General features: G+C 22.9%; 1 protein-coding gene across 1 annotated transcript in view; it reads left to right on the top strand.

Moving 5' to 3' along the window:
• Positions 1-1,136: 1,136 nt before the first annotated feature.
• LOC128963581 (cell adhesion molecule Dscam2-like) overlaps positions 1,137-19,178 on the top strand; it is a 41,868-nt gene continuing 23,826 nt past the window's right edge. Inside the window, exons 1-3 of the mRNA XM_054310094.1 lie at positions 1,137-1,206; positions 10,091-10,353; positions 10,483-10,549. Of these exons, the coding sequence (XP_054166069.1) occupies positions 1,137-1,206; positions 10,091-10,353; positions 10,483-10,549 (400 nt within the window). The remainder of the gene's footprint in view (positions 1,207-10,090; positions 10,354-10,482; positions 10,550-19,178) is intronic.

Genomic DNA, 19,178 nt, shown 5'->3' with positions numbered 1-19,178 from the left:
ACATAAATGTATGATGTAGATCATAAATGTAGAAAAACTGTTAATAGATTAAAAAGGTTTGATAAAAACTTTTTTGATTACAATGTAAATTTATTTAACAATTTACCACAAAATATTAGGGATGAAACAAATTATAACAAAATAATTAATTTACTTAATTGTTATTTTAAATAAATATGTAATTTTAAAATAATTTTAACATATTTTATTGTCAAATATTATTGTATATTATTATGAGAATATTGTATTTCATAACAAGTATGTGAAATAAAGATTATTATTATTATTATTATAAAACCTACACTTTTATTACAAGCGTAACCTTTTCAATGGCTGCTTCTAATCCATGGATTGTCAAAAACAAAATTTTCTTTCAAAAAAATAACTTTCAATACTTTATTTCATTATTATTACATATATATACAGTTTGTAATTGAAAAAAAGTTTGTTTTTTATATATAAAAAATTTTTAATTATAATAAAAGCCAGAAAATACAGAGTAGTACTCGTTAGTTGTAAAAGCATTATTCAATGCTTTCAGTAAAAGAAAGTCTAAGAGAGAGAGAGAGAGAGAGAGAGAGAGAGAGAGTATATACAAAATATAATATAACAGTGCATTGAATGAGAAGAGAAAGTGCTGTAAGGAATGGGATGTGTTGTACGCATGAATGTATGGGCACTGTATGGTAAATATCTGGAAAATGTATGGCAATGTATGGCACGCATCGCATCACTATTTCAAGTCATTCATTGCAATCTATTGAATGCATTCAAATGGGTCTACCATTTGCTATGTGAAAGCAAACACACATTTGCAACACTTTTGACCGCTTTCTATATTATCTCTAGTTTTTCTCTATTAATACTTTGAATGTAAATCATGACACAAACGGTTAACACATTTTTATTACCAAATCACAGCCATTCATATTCTTCAATTGATTGCATATTAAATGTTATTTATAATCAAAATCTATAATAATTTAATAAAATTTTCTATAATTTGAAAACTTTGTTAATTAAAATGTTGCTCTTTTGTCAAAAACAATTATTAAATTTATAAACAATTTTGAAATGATTTTTTGAAAAATACTTAAATGTATGAATTTATCATAATTTAAATAATGAATCACTTAATGAGTAAAACACTGCTCTTAAGTTTAATCTTCAAATCTTTACTCTATTTCATCACATTTTCTTTCATCGGTGAGTCTCTTTTGAATATTTATTTTAGCAATAGTTACTCTTTATTATATTTACTCTATATATATATAAATTGTATATTATGTATAATGCTTTTAAATATAATATAAATTATTCAAATAATTGAATACAAAAGAATAGATATGCAAACAAAGTATGATTTTTTATATCAAAGTTTAATGAGTGACGAAAATAGCATAAATAGTAAAATAGCATATTATATATATATAATCTACTCTAACATAATTGTATTGTTTGCTAAACATATTGTTTCTTAAATAGTAATATTCTTTTCTTATTTTTTAATTCATTTTTATATCAATCCATCTGTGCTTCAAATGAAAACCCAATAAATGTTTGCTAAAATAAAATAATATAAAAAATTTGCGTTTATATAGTCAGAGTATAATAACTATATATATATTTGATATATATTAGACAATATAATATGATATATGAAAATAATAGATAAGAGTTTGCAGTGAAAGAGTATTCCCACAATTCCTTTCGCTTATTAAATTCAGTTTAGTTTCACTTTATTTTTACAATATATCACATGATGTGGTTTTTCTTTACTTTAATAACTTATTTAAAGAATTTTCTCTCTATTTTTTCAATTTTTTCACTTTTCTAGTGCTTATTTTTTAAGAAAAAATAATTTATTTTGACATAAATTATACAGTATGTACAATATATATACAGTATATAACTTAAAAATGTATCATACAGTATATACATATTTTTATATTTTTAAATATATACATACGTTGTATAATGTATATATATTATGTCTATAGTTTTTTGTGTTGTAAATAAAACTCGATATTATTTTATACACAAAACTTATACATAACATGAATGGAAAAATCATTCAAAAGTGTAACTTATTGTTGCAATAAATCTATACATTTTTTTAGTAAAACACTAGTTTTTTGTTTAATGTTTATACCACACATTATTGTGTAAATTTTAGGGGCAGATTGCCATTTGTGTGTAAAATAATATGTATTCTTAAAACAATGAATAAGTATTAAGCGCCGGGAGGTATAAGAAATAAAATCTTCAATAATCACAATAAGGGAAATCATTGTTGTGTTTATATCTAATGGTTATGTCCGCCAATGACTGTTAAGGAAAAGGGTTAATGTTTCCATAATTAAGTGAAACAATAAAGGATACAAAATAATGATTTCATTGACATACAAACCATAGATATTATTGCCTGTTTGCTATCATAAAACAGACATAATAGACATATCCAACTATTTTTACTTTATTTTTTGGATAATACTAATTATAACATCAAACGCTATCTTATATAAGTTTTTTTTGTTGAAATCCAATTTGTTTATCAAACAATTGCAGTGCTATCGTCTAAATCACTTTTTTTTGCTATTTTGATAACATTAACATAAATGAACATGATCCTATATTACAACAAGTGTAAAAATTCTACTTTTTTGTATTATATAAAAATCAAGATTTTAAAACAACTAGTTTAGCAAAAAAAAATCATTTTAATAAATTCTCAATGTGTGTGAATATTTAAATAAGTTTTTTTAATACTAATGTTTCATTTATTTTTTAAAAAATTATTCAAAAAATTATTCTATTAAAATAATTGTATTAAATTGTAAACTTTGTAAAATTTATTGACTTGTTTGCATTAATATATAAATTAAAAGTGACTGGATGAAAATTTTATAATGCTTGTTATGTCAATAAAAGTTCACATCAAAAATGACAAACTAAGCAAAAAAACTGTTTGCCAATGAATTATTGTCGACTCATGTTTGCACAGATTATACAATAATTTGCAAATCCTATAAAATTGTTGATTACTTTAGAAAAATTGTATAATATTTTATAGTTAGATAATAAAATATATTTTAAGACTATATTATAGATAGTTTGATTTAAATCATTATCATATAATACAACGTAGAATATTCTGTATATAAATATTGATATATATGGTAAATATATTTGTAAATAGGAATAAATGATGAAACGATAAATGATTATTATATCAGTCGTGAGGGAAAAGGCATAACAAAAGGAAAGAGTGATTTGATTTTGAGATCGTTTGCAGACTAACATAGTATTGCATAACCATTGAATGCCACACCTTTTGAGTACATAAACCATAGGCACAACACATTTTGGCTCAATTTATATACAATGCGTTTATTATTATAAAATTATATATTGAATGCACTTACGGCTCCATTTAATCATATTCTTGATTGATAACAATGTATATAAACTTTTACTAATATTGCACTTAAAAAATATAACAGATTTTCTCTTATATACTCCATTGTATACACCGTTATATTACTATATATAACATAATCACAAACTACTATATTATCATAACTTATGATACATTTTGCTCAGTGTTTTATCTACACTATTATTACAGTCATGATTAGGGCGCGGAGTGAGTCCTTATCCATAGCTATTTTACTACAATATATTTAGTAATAAATAAAATTTGCATAAAATATTTTATATGTGTGTATATTATAATACACAAACATATTATTTTATATATTTATTACTAAATATAATCTATTTAACAATGTATTTATGTATTTAACAATGCATTTATAATTTATAATATCTCAAAGATTATATATTTCACAAATAATATTATTTTAAAATAACTTATTATTAAATGTTAAGAAATTTTTGGTATTATCGGTAACGATAAATACAATAAATTTTGATCATTATTTTAGTTAAATAACTAATCTAATAATAACTGTCAATAAATACAGTATATATTATGTAGATATGATAAGTATTTGAATTTATAAATTATTTATATGAAATGATAATAAGTTCAAATTATATCATTTTCATTTATCCTCAACTTTTTACTATTGTTTTTATTTTTATGATATTTCTATTACATGTTATTCTTAAGTAACAACAAGTCTATTATTTCTTTTTGTTGAAAAAAAACATTTTGTTTGATTAAATTTGCAATAATTTATTAATAATGCTATTAAAGATAATAAGATAAAAATAGACTAAATTGACATTAGTTTTGCAAAAATACTAATGAATAAAAATAAATATAATTTATTATAATCTAAAATATCAAATAAAATATCTAAATAAAATTACAGACATTGGATTAAAATAGTTAAATGTAGCCATAAATTGTGTTTGTGATTACAGATCATTTGCATTAGATTTGCATATATGATATGCTGGTCCTATCCATATAATCAACATATAGACAGAGCACTGGCAACTAAGCCATCACATCACGTAAACGACCCATTAATGTCATTATCATTAAGAGTCTGTATTTACTATATTCTCAATCAAAACTATTATTATAATAATAACTCATTCACTTATTTCTTAAATAAATAACAYTATAAAAGCATTTACTAAATATTGTGTAACTATTTTAATCATCGTTTATTGTTTTTATATTTTTCATTTTATAAATTAATAAAATGCTAAAAATAAAATTCTATGATTATTAAATTAAAAATAATTATTATTAATTATATTAATATTATATTTGCACTCTTTTATAACACATCTCATAATTTTTTAAATAAATAATTATTATTAATATATGAATCAAATATATTGATATGTGTGACACATGTTATTATACGTGAATTTTATTAACACTTAATGGAAAATAATAATCAATTTAAAGATACTATTAAAGTGAATATGTTGTGTGCAATATTTGTCTTATATATAAAATATAATACATATTATAGTTAATGATTTTAGTTTTCCAGTTTGGCAGTCATAAAGTTAAACTAAAATTAAGCAATTAATCAGAGATTTATTAAATATTAAAACATGTGATCCCAACGGATACATTTGGCACGCATTCAGTCAAATGAGTTTCACAAATGTGTCAAAACTCTCATAATTTTGTGGTGTTGTGTATAATGTATTGATTAGTTTATGACTGTCAGTGATGGGGAACTCACCTCAAAAATATTTAGCATTTCAATCAAATCTTAATATATGTTTGTTATGTTATTTTCAATTGCAAGTTTCAAACATTAATTGTAATTATTATAGTCTGTTGGGACTAAACTCTCTCTCTCTCTCTCTCTCTCTCTCTCTCTCTCTCTCTCTCTCTCACTCTCACTCACTCACTCACACACACACACACACACACACACACACACACACACACACACACTCACTCACTCACTCACTCACTTTCTATTGAATGAATATAATGGCATAATATAAGTTATATGTTTATATAAATAGTTGATAGAAGAAAAAATAGTCTCATATTGTGTTTAACTTTTTTGGTCAAATACTTAGACCATCCGATAATTGAAGTTTTTGGTCGACCCAACAGTTTTGTTGGCCATCACTCGGGAATTGTATTGCAAACCATAGCACTATTTCACATGACTTTTATTCTACATTTAAGCAATAAGTTTATTCAGAGCTGATATGCCGACACATTACCAATGCTATCTATTTGCACTGTTAGACTGTATATATTATGTTGTTTTAGTAATTTGTAAGAAAAACAATTGAATAGTAGTATATGTGTAGACAATATTGGAGTTGAGAAATGAAATTAGAAGAGACAGTCAGACAGTGAGACAATAGTTAGTAAGAGTGGCACCAATTTGATGGTTTTGGGGGACACCAGAAATGGTGATCACATCGAACCGGAATCTCAATCAATATTGCCTTTTCTACCGACATATATATACCGTACAATTGATTCGACACATGGGATACATTTGTGCACTACATTGCTCTGTGCAGTCTTAATATGAGATCAAATTCAATTGACTTAAGCTTTAAGACGACATCAGATGAATCATTAATAAAAGTTTTGCAAAAATATGATTTCAAACAATCATTGCTCTCTCTCTCTCCCTTTAAATCCATTAATTAAAGATTTTTTTTATTGTGAGCCCACATATATCAGTCCACACTTTCTCTTCTTTTGTTGAGCTGATATCAAACACTCTCTGAAATTAGTTAATGGTTTTAGTTTTACCCTAAAAAATAAAGTAAAGACAATTCATTTTCATTATTATAATTAGTTGCATATATAGAGATATTGTAAATAAGGATATGTATATATTATATGATTTAATTCACTCATATATTCATGAATTTATTCATTTGTTTAGTTAAGCTCTCAATGTCTCCAAAGATTAATTTTACTATAAATCAAAACAACTATTTTGAATACTATATAGGATTTAAAGTGAAAATTACAATTAATTAAAAGTAAAGTTTATTTTTAAACAAAGTTTTAGTCATTCATTTGTTTACACTGGCAAACAAAACAATAATATTTCCAATGTATAGATGACTTAAAGTCGTATAATTTAATTAAACTTTCAGTTTCAATGATATAAAACTACCTTAAAGTATATTATTTTATTATTTAAATCTCTTTAATATGTTTTAGTCGTTGCGTATAATTTAATGTTATATTGAAAATAATATTTATATGCTATGGCTGTGAAACACTATTATTACTGTATATAAACTCATATTTATGTTCTCCTAATAGCAACAAATTAAGAGTGTTGTCTGCTTTATATTATTGTTGTTATCATAACAAGTCTAAGTTATGTTAGATAATAACAAAAAGCCATAATATTTTTGACTAAATTATATAATTTCTGAAAAGCAGTCAAACTATTACTTTGTGTGTGTGTTTGCGTGTATATATAATACATATTATGTATGTATGTAAGAGAGAGAGAGAGAGAGAGAGAGAGAGAGAGAGAGAGAGAGAGAGAGAGAGAGAGAGAGAGTTAATTACTTTGAATAATAAAATTAACTATAAAGAAATACTATAACAAATAAAATGTATAAAATTTACTATTTTTTAGGTCTAAAATTATTATCATTTTATGAGTCTTCGTTCATTTAATTGTAGTTAATGTTTGACTAAATCAATATAACTGTTAGATTTAATTATAATACCAACATTTGACAATTTAATCCATAACTAGATATTAGAGATTTATGATCTTTTAGAACAATCTATAGTACAGTGTTGTAAGTGTCATATCATATAATATTATATCTAATATTTAGTTCATTTTTGCATATTTTGTGATTTTTTTCTAATTTGTAGATAATAAATAAATACTTTAATTTGTTTTATATTACAGGTATATAAAATAAAAATATTTAATAATATGTATATATATATATATATATATATAAATCTAAATTAGCTAATATTATTAGAATGAGGACAAAGAAAAAAGATTTGATTGAATAGTACAGTAATTTATATGCTATACTATAATGACAACCAACCAGATTAGGTAATGTCTCTAATTTGTGACTCTCGTGCGTTACGGGCATTACATGCTTACAAACTAATGTATAGACTTATCTCAATTGAATAGCATATCAAAGACTTTGAAGAAAATAAGAGATTTAGTATAAAATTGTTAGATATTTAATAAGATATAAATATTTGCGGTTATCAGTACCGATGAATGTCTTATCTCTATTACATTTGTATTGGTTGTGTTTTTGGTGTTATTTTATAAATGACTGCAATTTTTCTAAATTAAAGACAATTTATATATAAGAATTAGTGTTCAATACTTCGGACACAATTAATGAGAACTTTTTCTATTCTTAAAGTTGGCCATCAATTTGCCATCAATACAAACACAATGAAAACAAATTTACTGATAAGTAATAGTAGACAATTGTTGGACACAATCATCACTATATTAAATAAATGTTTTCAATTTAATTTTCAATCATAAACTCGTTGATCAAATCAATTGAAATTTTAGAGGACTAACATATAATTTGTCAAAACTGTAACATAAATCCAACAATCAAATGAATGTCAATGCAATCACTCGGATGTTTGTATTTGGACTATAAAATTGATGTTTTCCTCTATAAGGCACTAATATTGCAATGCTTTAAGAGTTTATCATCCATTCATTTATTAGAAGCTAACTATAAATAAAACCTTAGTTTATATTATATAACGGTTTCAATCAATTTCCTTAATCTTCTATAAAGATCCATATTTTGTAATAATTTTGCTAAATTAATAAATAACTTAGTTTAATATAATCTTTACTCAATTAGCATTTATTTTATTTTTAATGTCAAAAAAATTCATATTTAAATTTTGTTTAAACGTAAATTTTATATATCTATCTAAAACAAGCTAATAGTGTATAATTAAATTAAAAAATGCATGTTTATACTTTATAATATATGAACTATCAAATATATTAAATTGTTAATTTATAGTTGAAATAATACTGTAACAAAATTGACCGCTAACTATATGATAGTTGTTTTTAATTAAAATAAATACATTTTCCGAAATATAAAAATCATTTGATAAATAGATATTTTGACTGAAAATCTGTAATTTAATTATTGTATAATATTTTATAATAATATTATTATTTTTGTCAAATATAATTTGCATTGTCTAATATTATATACATATATATACACTATACTGTATATATAAATATAAAATGTCAAAAGATATTTGAATTGACAAACAACTATAGCGTGACAGTAAACTGTTATTATGTTTGCACTATATTATACAGAATTTGCAATTAGACTATACTATACTATATACAGTATATATATAGTATTACGGTATAAACTGAACTACAGTAAAACATAGACAAAATATTAGTTTCAATTTAGAGTTTTATATACATGTTTAACATTAATGTAAAAATCGGTATAACTTTGTAATGTTATATAAATTAATTAACAGTTATAAACATAAATATGTATAAATTCATTAGTTGGTGATTTGTTTTAAATAAAATAAACATTTTGCTTAAAAAATCATTGAACTGATTTATAATTGTCAATAAAATGTTTAAATATTCAGAGAGAGAGAGAGATAGAGAGATAGAGAGAGAGAGAGAGAGAGAGAGAGAGARAGAGAGAGAGAGAGAGAGAGAGAGAGAGAGAGCAATAAATTAGTATTATTTTTGTTACAATTCTATAAATTATTTATTTTATAGCCATTCAGTAGTGCCACAAGTTATATGTCATTTTGCTTATAATGCTAATCATAATGATGATGATAATTAGGGGTCGGCAAACTTTAAACATATATTCAAACACATACACACATTGAAACACGAATTTGTTTACTTTAAGCCCAATTTATTTACATTTTAGCATTCATTTTAAATAATTAATTAATTATAAATGAAATTCTGAACCAACTTTTGTATACCTAAAGTCTATATTTAAATTAAAAGAAATAATAGATTAAAGTTATTTATAATTAAATAGAAAGAAAATTAAATAATTTTAAATAATTTTATAATCAATAAAATATTAAGTTTTCAAATCTCATTGGATTCATTTTAGTTCATTTCTAATATCCATAATGAATTATATGTATATTATATAGATATTTATATGGATAAAATATATACAATATATTTAGTTTATCATATTATCCATATTTATTAATTTATATTAAGTGTTTTCGCAATAAAAGTTTATGTATTATTAAATCGATAATACATTTATTATTGCATAAAGTATGACATAAATATATTTTGAGATATACGGGCAAAACTTGAGCGATAAACACATCGGTTGTATTAATTAGACTCTAATTTAATTTCTAATCCATTCATTTATTAGTGAACTACATTTACCGCTATATATAGTATAGTATATACTTTTGTAGATTATTTGTATAATACTATACATTTCTAAACACAATCCCATAAAACTAAAAAAATTGCTTTAAAAACATTAAATTCAAAAATAATCTAAATATAGAAATAACTATTTAATTTTAAATTTATTTTGTTTGTGAAGTAAAACAAAAATTAATAATATATAATATTTGAATATATTGTGAAAATAGGCAAATGTTTGTGTCATGAAGTGAGTGTGGGATCTGGTCCTCGGTTTGTAGCGGAGCCGCCATCAAAAGTACATTTTTCTAACTCGTCGGGTGCGGTCATCGTGTGTAGTGCCACGGGTTCACTGCCCATCAAGACTTGGTGGACATTATCGGACGGATCCCCTGTCAATGATGTGCATGGCTTAAGACACATACGCATGAATGGCGAACTGGTTTTACCCCCGTTTTCAGCGAATATGTACAGACAAGACATTCACGCGACGGTTAGATTTAGTCAATCATTTAATTTACTGTCTATTAATCACAATTGTATTTTCATGTTATACGCGCCTCCTATCACTCTAACAAATACCACACCTATTTTAAATGACAATCACTTGAACACACATCAGATATACCGATGTTTGGCCAGTAATGCTATCGGAACTATTAGAAGTCGTGACTGTCAAGTGAGAGCCGGTTAGTAATAAGTCTTATATGTTATCATTTAATTTAATTATTATAACATATTATATTGAATTAGTATTTGACTAAAAATATATAATAATTTTCTAATTTACAATTTGCTTGTTTGCATGTTTGCATAATAATAAATAGTAATGTATAATAAAATATAAATACATTGTGTAAACCAAAAGTGACATATTTTGGTGAAATGTAAAAGAATTTTTCATTTATAGCAAAATATTTATCAAAAACCATTGCCGGCCCACTAATACATATAAGCTATACATTTACATTACTATATATAAAACTATTTTTGATAATGTACTGTGTTTGTGGTGTCAGTCTATGTATTGTGTATTATATAACAAAATTAATGATTATGTGGCTAACAGTATGCAGTTTGTGTGTATGTATGTGTGTGTGCGCGCTATACTACATGTACTGTATATACTGTATAGTATAAGCGTTATATAAGACACTGTAGTCACTGTTATTTGATAAACGGGTTTGAATTGCAGTATCTCTTGATGTGTTCATTGTTGCCTCATTTCATACCACAAACCTATTGTTGTTATTATTATAGTATTATTAATAATATTATAACGTTATAAAACTTCACACTAAAAGTCAGGTCAAACTTAACTAAACTTTTACTTCTAAAGTTTATATACATATTATAGTAATTTTATAGACAATCGCATCTAAATATTTGTATTACCAATGAATGCCATCATTATGTTTGACTGAGATATTAATCATATGATCGCTGCTATAACTTTCACTTTCAAACACTTTATAATTGCATTTACGCGACAACACAACACAACACCAGCTTTTATAATATTTTGTTACAAATAAATCAATTATTTTCTGAATGAATTACTCTCTGAGAGTGAGTGTGCGGGTGAGTGATAGTCAAGCAAAAGTGAAAAATTTAAATTTCAAATTGTTTTTAAAATCAATATTATCTCTAATGTTATTGACTTTATAAAATTTTTTCAGAAGTACTAAATAATTATACACTACTTATAAGAATATGTTTAGAAATCAATTTTAATTATATATATATATAGGTATAATCACATTTTTGTGAGTTTTATGATGATATTAATTTTTATAAATCAAGAATTGAATTTATTTAATATTATATAAATATTTTCGTTTAATGAAAATATATTATTGTGTGAGAAATATTTGACATTCAAATATAAATTTTTATTATAATTATAAGATATGTAATACAAAAATTCGATTAATATTTTATGACAACAAAATACATAGCAATATGTGATGTTTGTGTGTCTGTGTGTTGTCGACATTCACGCAGTGTTAGTCCAAAATCAATCACAATCTAGTTATCTAACAGTGAAATCGTAGAAAAATCTTAGAATATATATTTACAGTAATATACATTATATATAAACATTATATAATACTGATTATAATATAATAAATATTATAACAGTAAGTAAAATACTGTATAAGATTTAATAAAACGACTCAAAGTATAACATTTTTACATAAAATAAAATAATTTTGAAAGAATTACAGTTTACAGTGGTTACCAAATTAACATATACAGTAACATTAGACTGACCAACTAATTTTATACTAAAAAGACATTGATTAAAATTTTTAGGAATATTCCGGGACATATCCCATATTATATGCTATTATATGTAATTGTAATTTAGTTATTAAATATAATAAAAGTAAATGAATAAAAAAATTGTGATAATTGCATCGGTTTTACTGGACTCTAAAATACTTAGTAAAATCCGGTATTGTCCAGACCAAACCGGGAGGTTGATCACCCTATATGACACATGTATTTGAAGTTATTCATTTTATTTATATACTTTCATTTCTATACGATATTTATCTAATCTAATAAATTAATAATATAGACATATTCATAACATTTAGACACAATTCAAATCATATTTTAAAGTATTTTAATTTATTTTTTCCAATATTATTATATTCTTTCATAAAAAATAATAAATTGCAAACATTAACTTATTTATTATAAATAAAATATAATTGAACTTTAATTTATAGCATGAACATTTTAATACATGATACATTGTTATAATTTATGTTAATAAATTAATTCAATTTAATTTAATATACAGTAAATTATAAAAATAAAGATTTTAGTTAGAATAACATATTTTTTATGATAAATTATATTTATTATACACTTCTTATTATATTATATTTTAAATATAAAATAAGCTATTAATGTAATAATTTTTAAAAATTAATTTTAGATGCTATTGATAAATTAATAAATGGCCTTTAATAAGTTGTGGGCTAATGTTTTTAATTATATAAATACGGAAATCATAAAGTTTATTAAATATAATTTTTAAACAGTTATTGGTTGGTATTATATCAGATTGAATGCAGGAAATTAAGCATATGTTCAATCAGTATACATGAGCTATGGGTACCTTATTTTGCAATCATGAAAGTACTCAATCAAACATATTGTATATTAAATTACTTTACATTATATATGTATATATTGTATTAAATATATACTGTATATACATTATATACTTAAACATTATATCATCAATAAAGTTGATAAGTCTAACAGCAGAACCAATCAATTTTTTACACCAACTGTCCATTTATAACTAACTTTATTGAATAAAGTTTTCGATGTATTTATTTGAAGTTTAATTTTTAATAATGTTAGTCATTATATATTATATGAAAATCACTAATTTACTGTTTATTTTCTTATATATATAATTATTTGTTGTTTGTATAAAAATATATGTTTATAAATTTGATTAAGTATTAATATTTTATCATAATATTTTATTTAAAACAAAAACATACATTAGAATACAAATATTTAATATAAAAATTTATGGTGTAATATAAAAATTGGTTATTTCTTAAAAGTATTAAAATAACCAATATTTTATAAACACATTTATTATATTGTTTTTTTTGCATTTATTATGTTTTAAAAACACGACTGAAAATAAACAATAAAATAGTATAAAATCAAATTGGTTTTAAAATGATAATACTGTACTACAAAATTTATATATAATGGATAGGAAACATAATAATGTATTTAAAGCAATGTTTGTGTTTGAATTGACATAAATATATAGTATTTTAGTTGATGTGATCCATTGGATCGCCATATGTGTCATTCATTGATTGAATCGCTGAGTAAATGCAATTCAAATACAAATAATCGATTAGTAAAGGCTTTACTCTATCTTTTCTCCCAAACACACAGTAAATGCATTTTTTCACTTATTTTTGGCCCACATTTTGACATTCATTTGTGATTTGAACGAAAATGCATTTTATTTAAGCATCAAATATGAAGATTGCATTCACTTATGGATTATATGTATGTTTTACATTTAGTAAGGAGTGAGTGAATGTGAGTATATGTTGGTGTGTGTGTGTGTGTGTGTGTGTGTGTGTGTGTGTGTGTGTGTGTGTGTGTGTGTGTGTGTGTGTGTGTGTGTGTGTGTGTGTGTGTGTGTGTGTGTGTGTGACTTTGAATAGAAAATTTTTTAAGAGTAAACTGTAATAAAAATTTAATCTTTAAGTTGCTCTCAAATATCAACAAAAATTTTTTTTTATCATTTTAAAATATCATATATTTTTAAAATAAGAAATAGCTGAAATGTATTTAAAATCACATTTTTAATGTTATATACTGTATATTAAAAATTCAATATATTATTTGATTAGTTGTCGAATAAATATTAGATCTATATTATGATATAATGTAGTAATGGATTTTTTAAGGTTTGAAAATTAAAGCATATATTTATTTTTTTTAAATTATACTTATGTTTATGTATACTATATTTTAAAGTAGATATAAGAAAAATTGGTAAATACACTAAAAGTACATTTGAAAGCATAAATTACTTCATATGAATGGAAGTTATTAAATGTAATAAATATGTATAACTGAAGTTAGCTGTCAACCAATTTTTCTAAATATATTTTATAATTTTCAGTTACATTATTTATAATATTTTCAATAATGTCATAATTATTGTTGTATTAATAAATTTGTATTCATAGTATTGTAAAGTGATTTTTTCATTATCTAAGAAGTGGACAGTCTTTCTCACTTTTTTCACTTCTCTCTCTCTCTCTCTCTCTCTCTCTCTCTCTCTCTCTCTCTCTCTCTCTCTTCTGGTATTTAATTTGATTTATTATTGTGATTTCAATCGACGACTTGAGCCATAGTACACAATATTATATATATACCTATTATGGCATTTCTATAGTCATTTCTAACATTTTTAGTGAATTTAGTGAATAATTTTAATGCTTCACTAAACTAGAGTAAACTTGAATGAGATATACTATAGTTTGGTCACTGAATGTTACATTTTCTTGAAATTTAGAAAAAATAGATTCTATAATATTTTCTATTATATTAATTATAATAAATATATTAAAATTTTAAAATATATCATTTCAATTAATTAAAATCTTAAAATAGATTAAATTTAAAAAAAATTAAAGCTATAAGTGAGTTTTTTTTATTAAAACTTTTCTTAAATTATGTATAATAAACTCAGAATTAATATATATATATATATATATATATATATATATATGATTTGAAAAATGTTTAATATATAAAAGTAAACAAAATTATTCAGAGCAATGACTGAAAATTATACGGTTTCTTACATTTAGGTATATATTAGATATTTTACTGTAAAACTTAGATATTAGTTATGTAATGAACTTATGAGATATTCATATATTGAATATATATATACTATACCTTCATTCAATGTTTATTCAATACTTCAAATAACTACAAATTTAATAATAATAATAACGATAACAAATATATGTGATATAAGTCAAAGTTTAATTTAAAAATGTTTATTTAAATTATACGTTTTTCAATCATTTTAATATATATTTAAATTTTTGTTCATTTTAAAATTTAAATCATAACTACATAATACAACATAAAGATATTTTTAAATAATTTTATTTTTATAAATTCATTTTAAACATTATCTATAAATGTAATAATAAATAACAACAACAAAAAAGAGATTTGTATATAAGAATATAAATCTATAAATATATACTTGAATATTATAAAACTATTGCTTATAAAATTGAAACATTAAAAACATGTCATTAATATAAAATAAAGAATATTTTTTTAAAGTTAGGATAAAATTATAATATTAGATAAAAATAATTGTTTCATTAATTCATTGCCTATAGAATTGATATTCTGTACGTAAACTTATTTTTTCTTTTTGTGTGCATTTCATTGATTATAAGGTGAATATATTGGCGATGAAGCAAAAGCTGATACCACAAGAAAAGGGAAATCAGTGCTAACTTTATCTTTGAGTCCATTTGTATTGTATTTAATGCTCTCTCTCTCTCTCTCTCTCTCTCTCTCTCTCTCTCTCTCTCTCTCTCTCTCTCTCTTTCTCTATTTTATATGTAATACTATATTCTAATTGCAATTTGACTTATTGTCGACTAAAGCATAAGAATTGAGATTTATTTTGGTCGACATTATAGACATCAAAAACTAGAGACAGACGATAGTCAATCGCTAATTCAAAATCCTATTAATGAAATCGACTTATACTGTAGTATAGTGTTATATCAAATGTAAATTTGCTATATCTATACTATAGATTCTATTGTTTTATCTCACATTTGACCTGCAAATCAAATAAACATGATTTACAACTAAATGAATTAATATTTCATCATTTGTTCATTTTTATTATATAATATATTATATTTAATTTCAAACATTAATACCTATACATTGAAAATAAATTAGTATTATATAAATAAGTAGTAATGTATTTTATTTAAAAACAAATTTTTAACACATTATTTTGTATGTGTTAAATCGATTTTAGAAATTACTACATATTATTTTAAAAATGTATAATAATTTAACTAAACTTATAGTATTAATAATACATTTTTGGTATAGTATATGAAATGTAGTTTAGTTTATTAAATAATATATGAACTAATTGTCAATCAATTAAAGTACTGTATTTTGAATGAAAGTAATGCTCTGACTCTTAGGTCCGCAACAAAAGAGTTCATTGAAATTGACGTTTAGCTAAAATCATGTGCTCTGCAAATGTTTAGACTTCAAGCACTGTATGAATTGAATTGAATGATGATTGTGATGGACATCCAGTATATAATAACAATACAAGAGTTGCAGCATTTTTTTCCGATGAGATAGACGAGAGTAGAGCCTAACCTTTGAGTTAATTGAATTTGTTGGGCCCTCCAAGTGCTACAATAACAACAACAACAACACAACAACGACTAGTGAAATGAGATGAAATTGTTGGGCATTTTCTTTAATATAATAAAAATCTTTATATTACTAAAAACACTCGTTATTTAAGATCTTATAATAACGTTTTAGTGAAACAACGTCTCTCTCATTAATAGCTAATGCAATGTACAGTAATGTTCACTGACTTCGTGATCACTGTTTTACATTGCATTGCAATTCATGTAATTGCTTTGATTACTAGTTTAGTTCAATTATATTTTTCTAATGTTGTAATTTGAATATTTTGTAATTTATTTTTAAATCTAGTAAATGTTAATTTGATAATGTTGACTATAATTATAAAATAGTTTGTTTTTTTTGTAAAAGTACATCCTCACCAATTAACTGATAAAAAATGTATAGTTATGTCAATAGCTATTAAAATATTGTAATCATCTTTGAGTTTATATATTATAATACTATATTTAGGCTGTAGTGATAATAGAGTGATGATGTGATGCACTCATCTATGGCATCACACGTCTACTTAATACTAAATTATATAATCAACGCTATAAATGACCATAAAATATATTGATATATATATATATATATATATATTATAGTATTAAATGAAATAAAAAATTAAAAATAACACTGAAATACATTTGTTTCATAGCTTTATAGATACATTAAATAAGTTAATCAAATAAATAGATAAATTGCGCTCATTTTTTGACCACATAATAACTTATAACGTTATGTGAGACATCAGTAACAGTAACTATGATTAACATTAATGTGTGAAATGATGTGTTTATATATAGCGATATACAGTATTGTATTATATTGTATAATATATATTATATCTATCAATCTATTTCTATATAATATACTAAAACACAACTCAAGAGTGCACTGAAAGCTTGTATTGAAAAAGAAATGACAAAAGTATAGTGAAAGCCAGTGAATGCAAACCTTTATCATTATTATTATTATTATCATTATTTTGATGCATGTGTTGAATGTGATGTGTATTCAATCTGAAAACATTTCTCACTTCAATAGATGGCTTCAAAAAGTGAGAAAAGCATTCTTACAAAGATTTGAGGCATGTTTTGCTTGCTTTCACTCAATTATATTATATATTATATTATATTTCCACAAAAATCAAAACATTGACTTTTATAAAAAAAACAACAAATTATAAAGTCAATGACATTAACTTGGTAAATTGCATTTACATAGTATTGTTTATTAATAATTTTAATATTTTTAAATATACTAAATCATAATATTAATTTTAATTTTTAAAAGTATAGTTAATTATAATATTAACAATAGTAGAGTATTAGGCGTCAGTCTATTAATAGTGATTTTGAGTCCATTTAATCATTTATCTTAATTTGACTTTAAGTCAAACACACCGCTCAACGAGATTCATGAATTGAAGTCAAACCAGACTTATATTCAATTGATTGCATTTTATTATTACTTTACAATAAATATTATTTAAGATAATGAAATACAATATTTAATTATTATTGTCAATAAAATCAGCACTTAATATACAATATTATTGCTTTACTTTTATATGTTTAATTATAATATAATAAATTCTATTTATTAATTTAAATTGTAAACAATTATGTATTTAAACTTTATATTTATTTAATAATAATTTTTAGGTTTTTTTTAAAAATATTCTCTTATAAGACCTATAAAAAAATTCTAACAAAATATATGAGATTCCCTATCAATGAATGGTTTGTTTTTTTTTAATTCAAACGCCTATTGCTTACTGATGTAACTGTAAGTGAAAACTAATAAATACTATACAATACACTGCAAATACTATATATTTTATAATTCATTTATTAAAAAGGTTATATTTGTTTGACTATAAATGTATATCACACTATGCATTAGTTTTTAAAAATTTATAAATGTGTTTTTAACTATAATAAATAAAATAAATGTAATGCAAATGCAATGCAATACAAACAACATAATTTTTATACAATAGTTGTTAAACTTTTAAAAAACTCATTTTTACTAGTTTTTCATTAATAATTTAATTAAATAAATTAAGTTTTGATGAATTTTTGTCTTCAATGCAAACATAATCTGAAAATGAAAGCAAAACCCCAAACATTAATAGTCGTGACTCACATCACATCTGTTTGAATAAAATTACTGTTCATTTATTTACTTTTCATTAGTTAACATCTAATGGATTTAAGTTTTGCTAAAATTAATATTTTTCAAAAAAAACTTTGTTTTAAATAGTTTGTCAATTTTAATGGATTTAAGATCTCAAACTAACAAAATTAATTAAAATTT

This window comes from Oppia nitens, unplaced genomic scaffold (assembly GCF_028296485.1).
Source record: "Oppia nitens isolate AA-2021 unplaced genomic scaffold, nextdenovo-longstitch-racon4-pilon3 scaffold7_pilon_pilon_pilon, whole genome shotgun sequence".
Classification (NCBI taxonomy): domain Eukaryota; kingdom Metazoa; phylum Arthropoda; class Arachnida; order Sarcoptiformes; family Oppiidae; genus Oppia; species Oppia nitens.
Note: the sequence above shows the minus strand (reverse complement) of the source record. Positions and strands in the feature narration are given on the sequence as shown.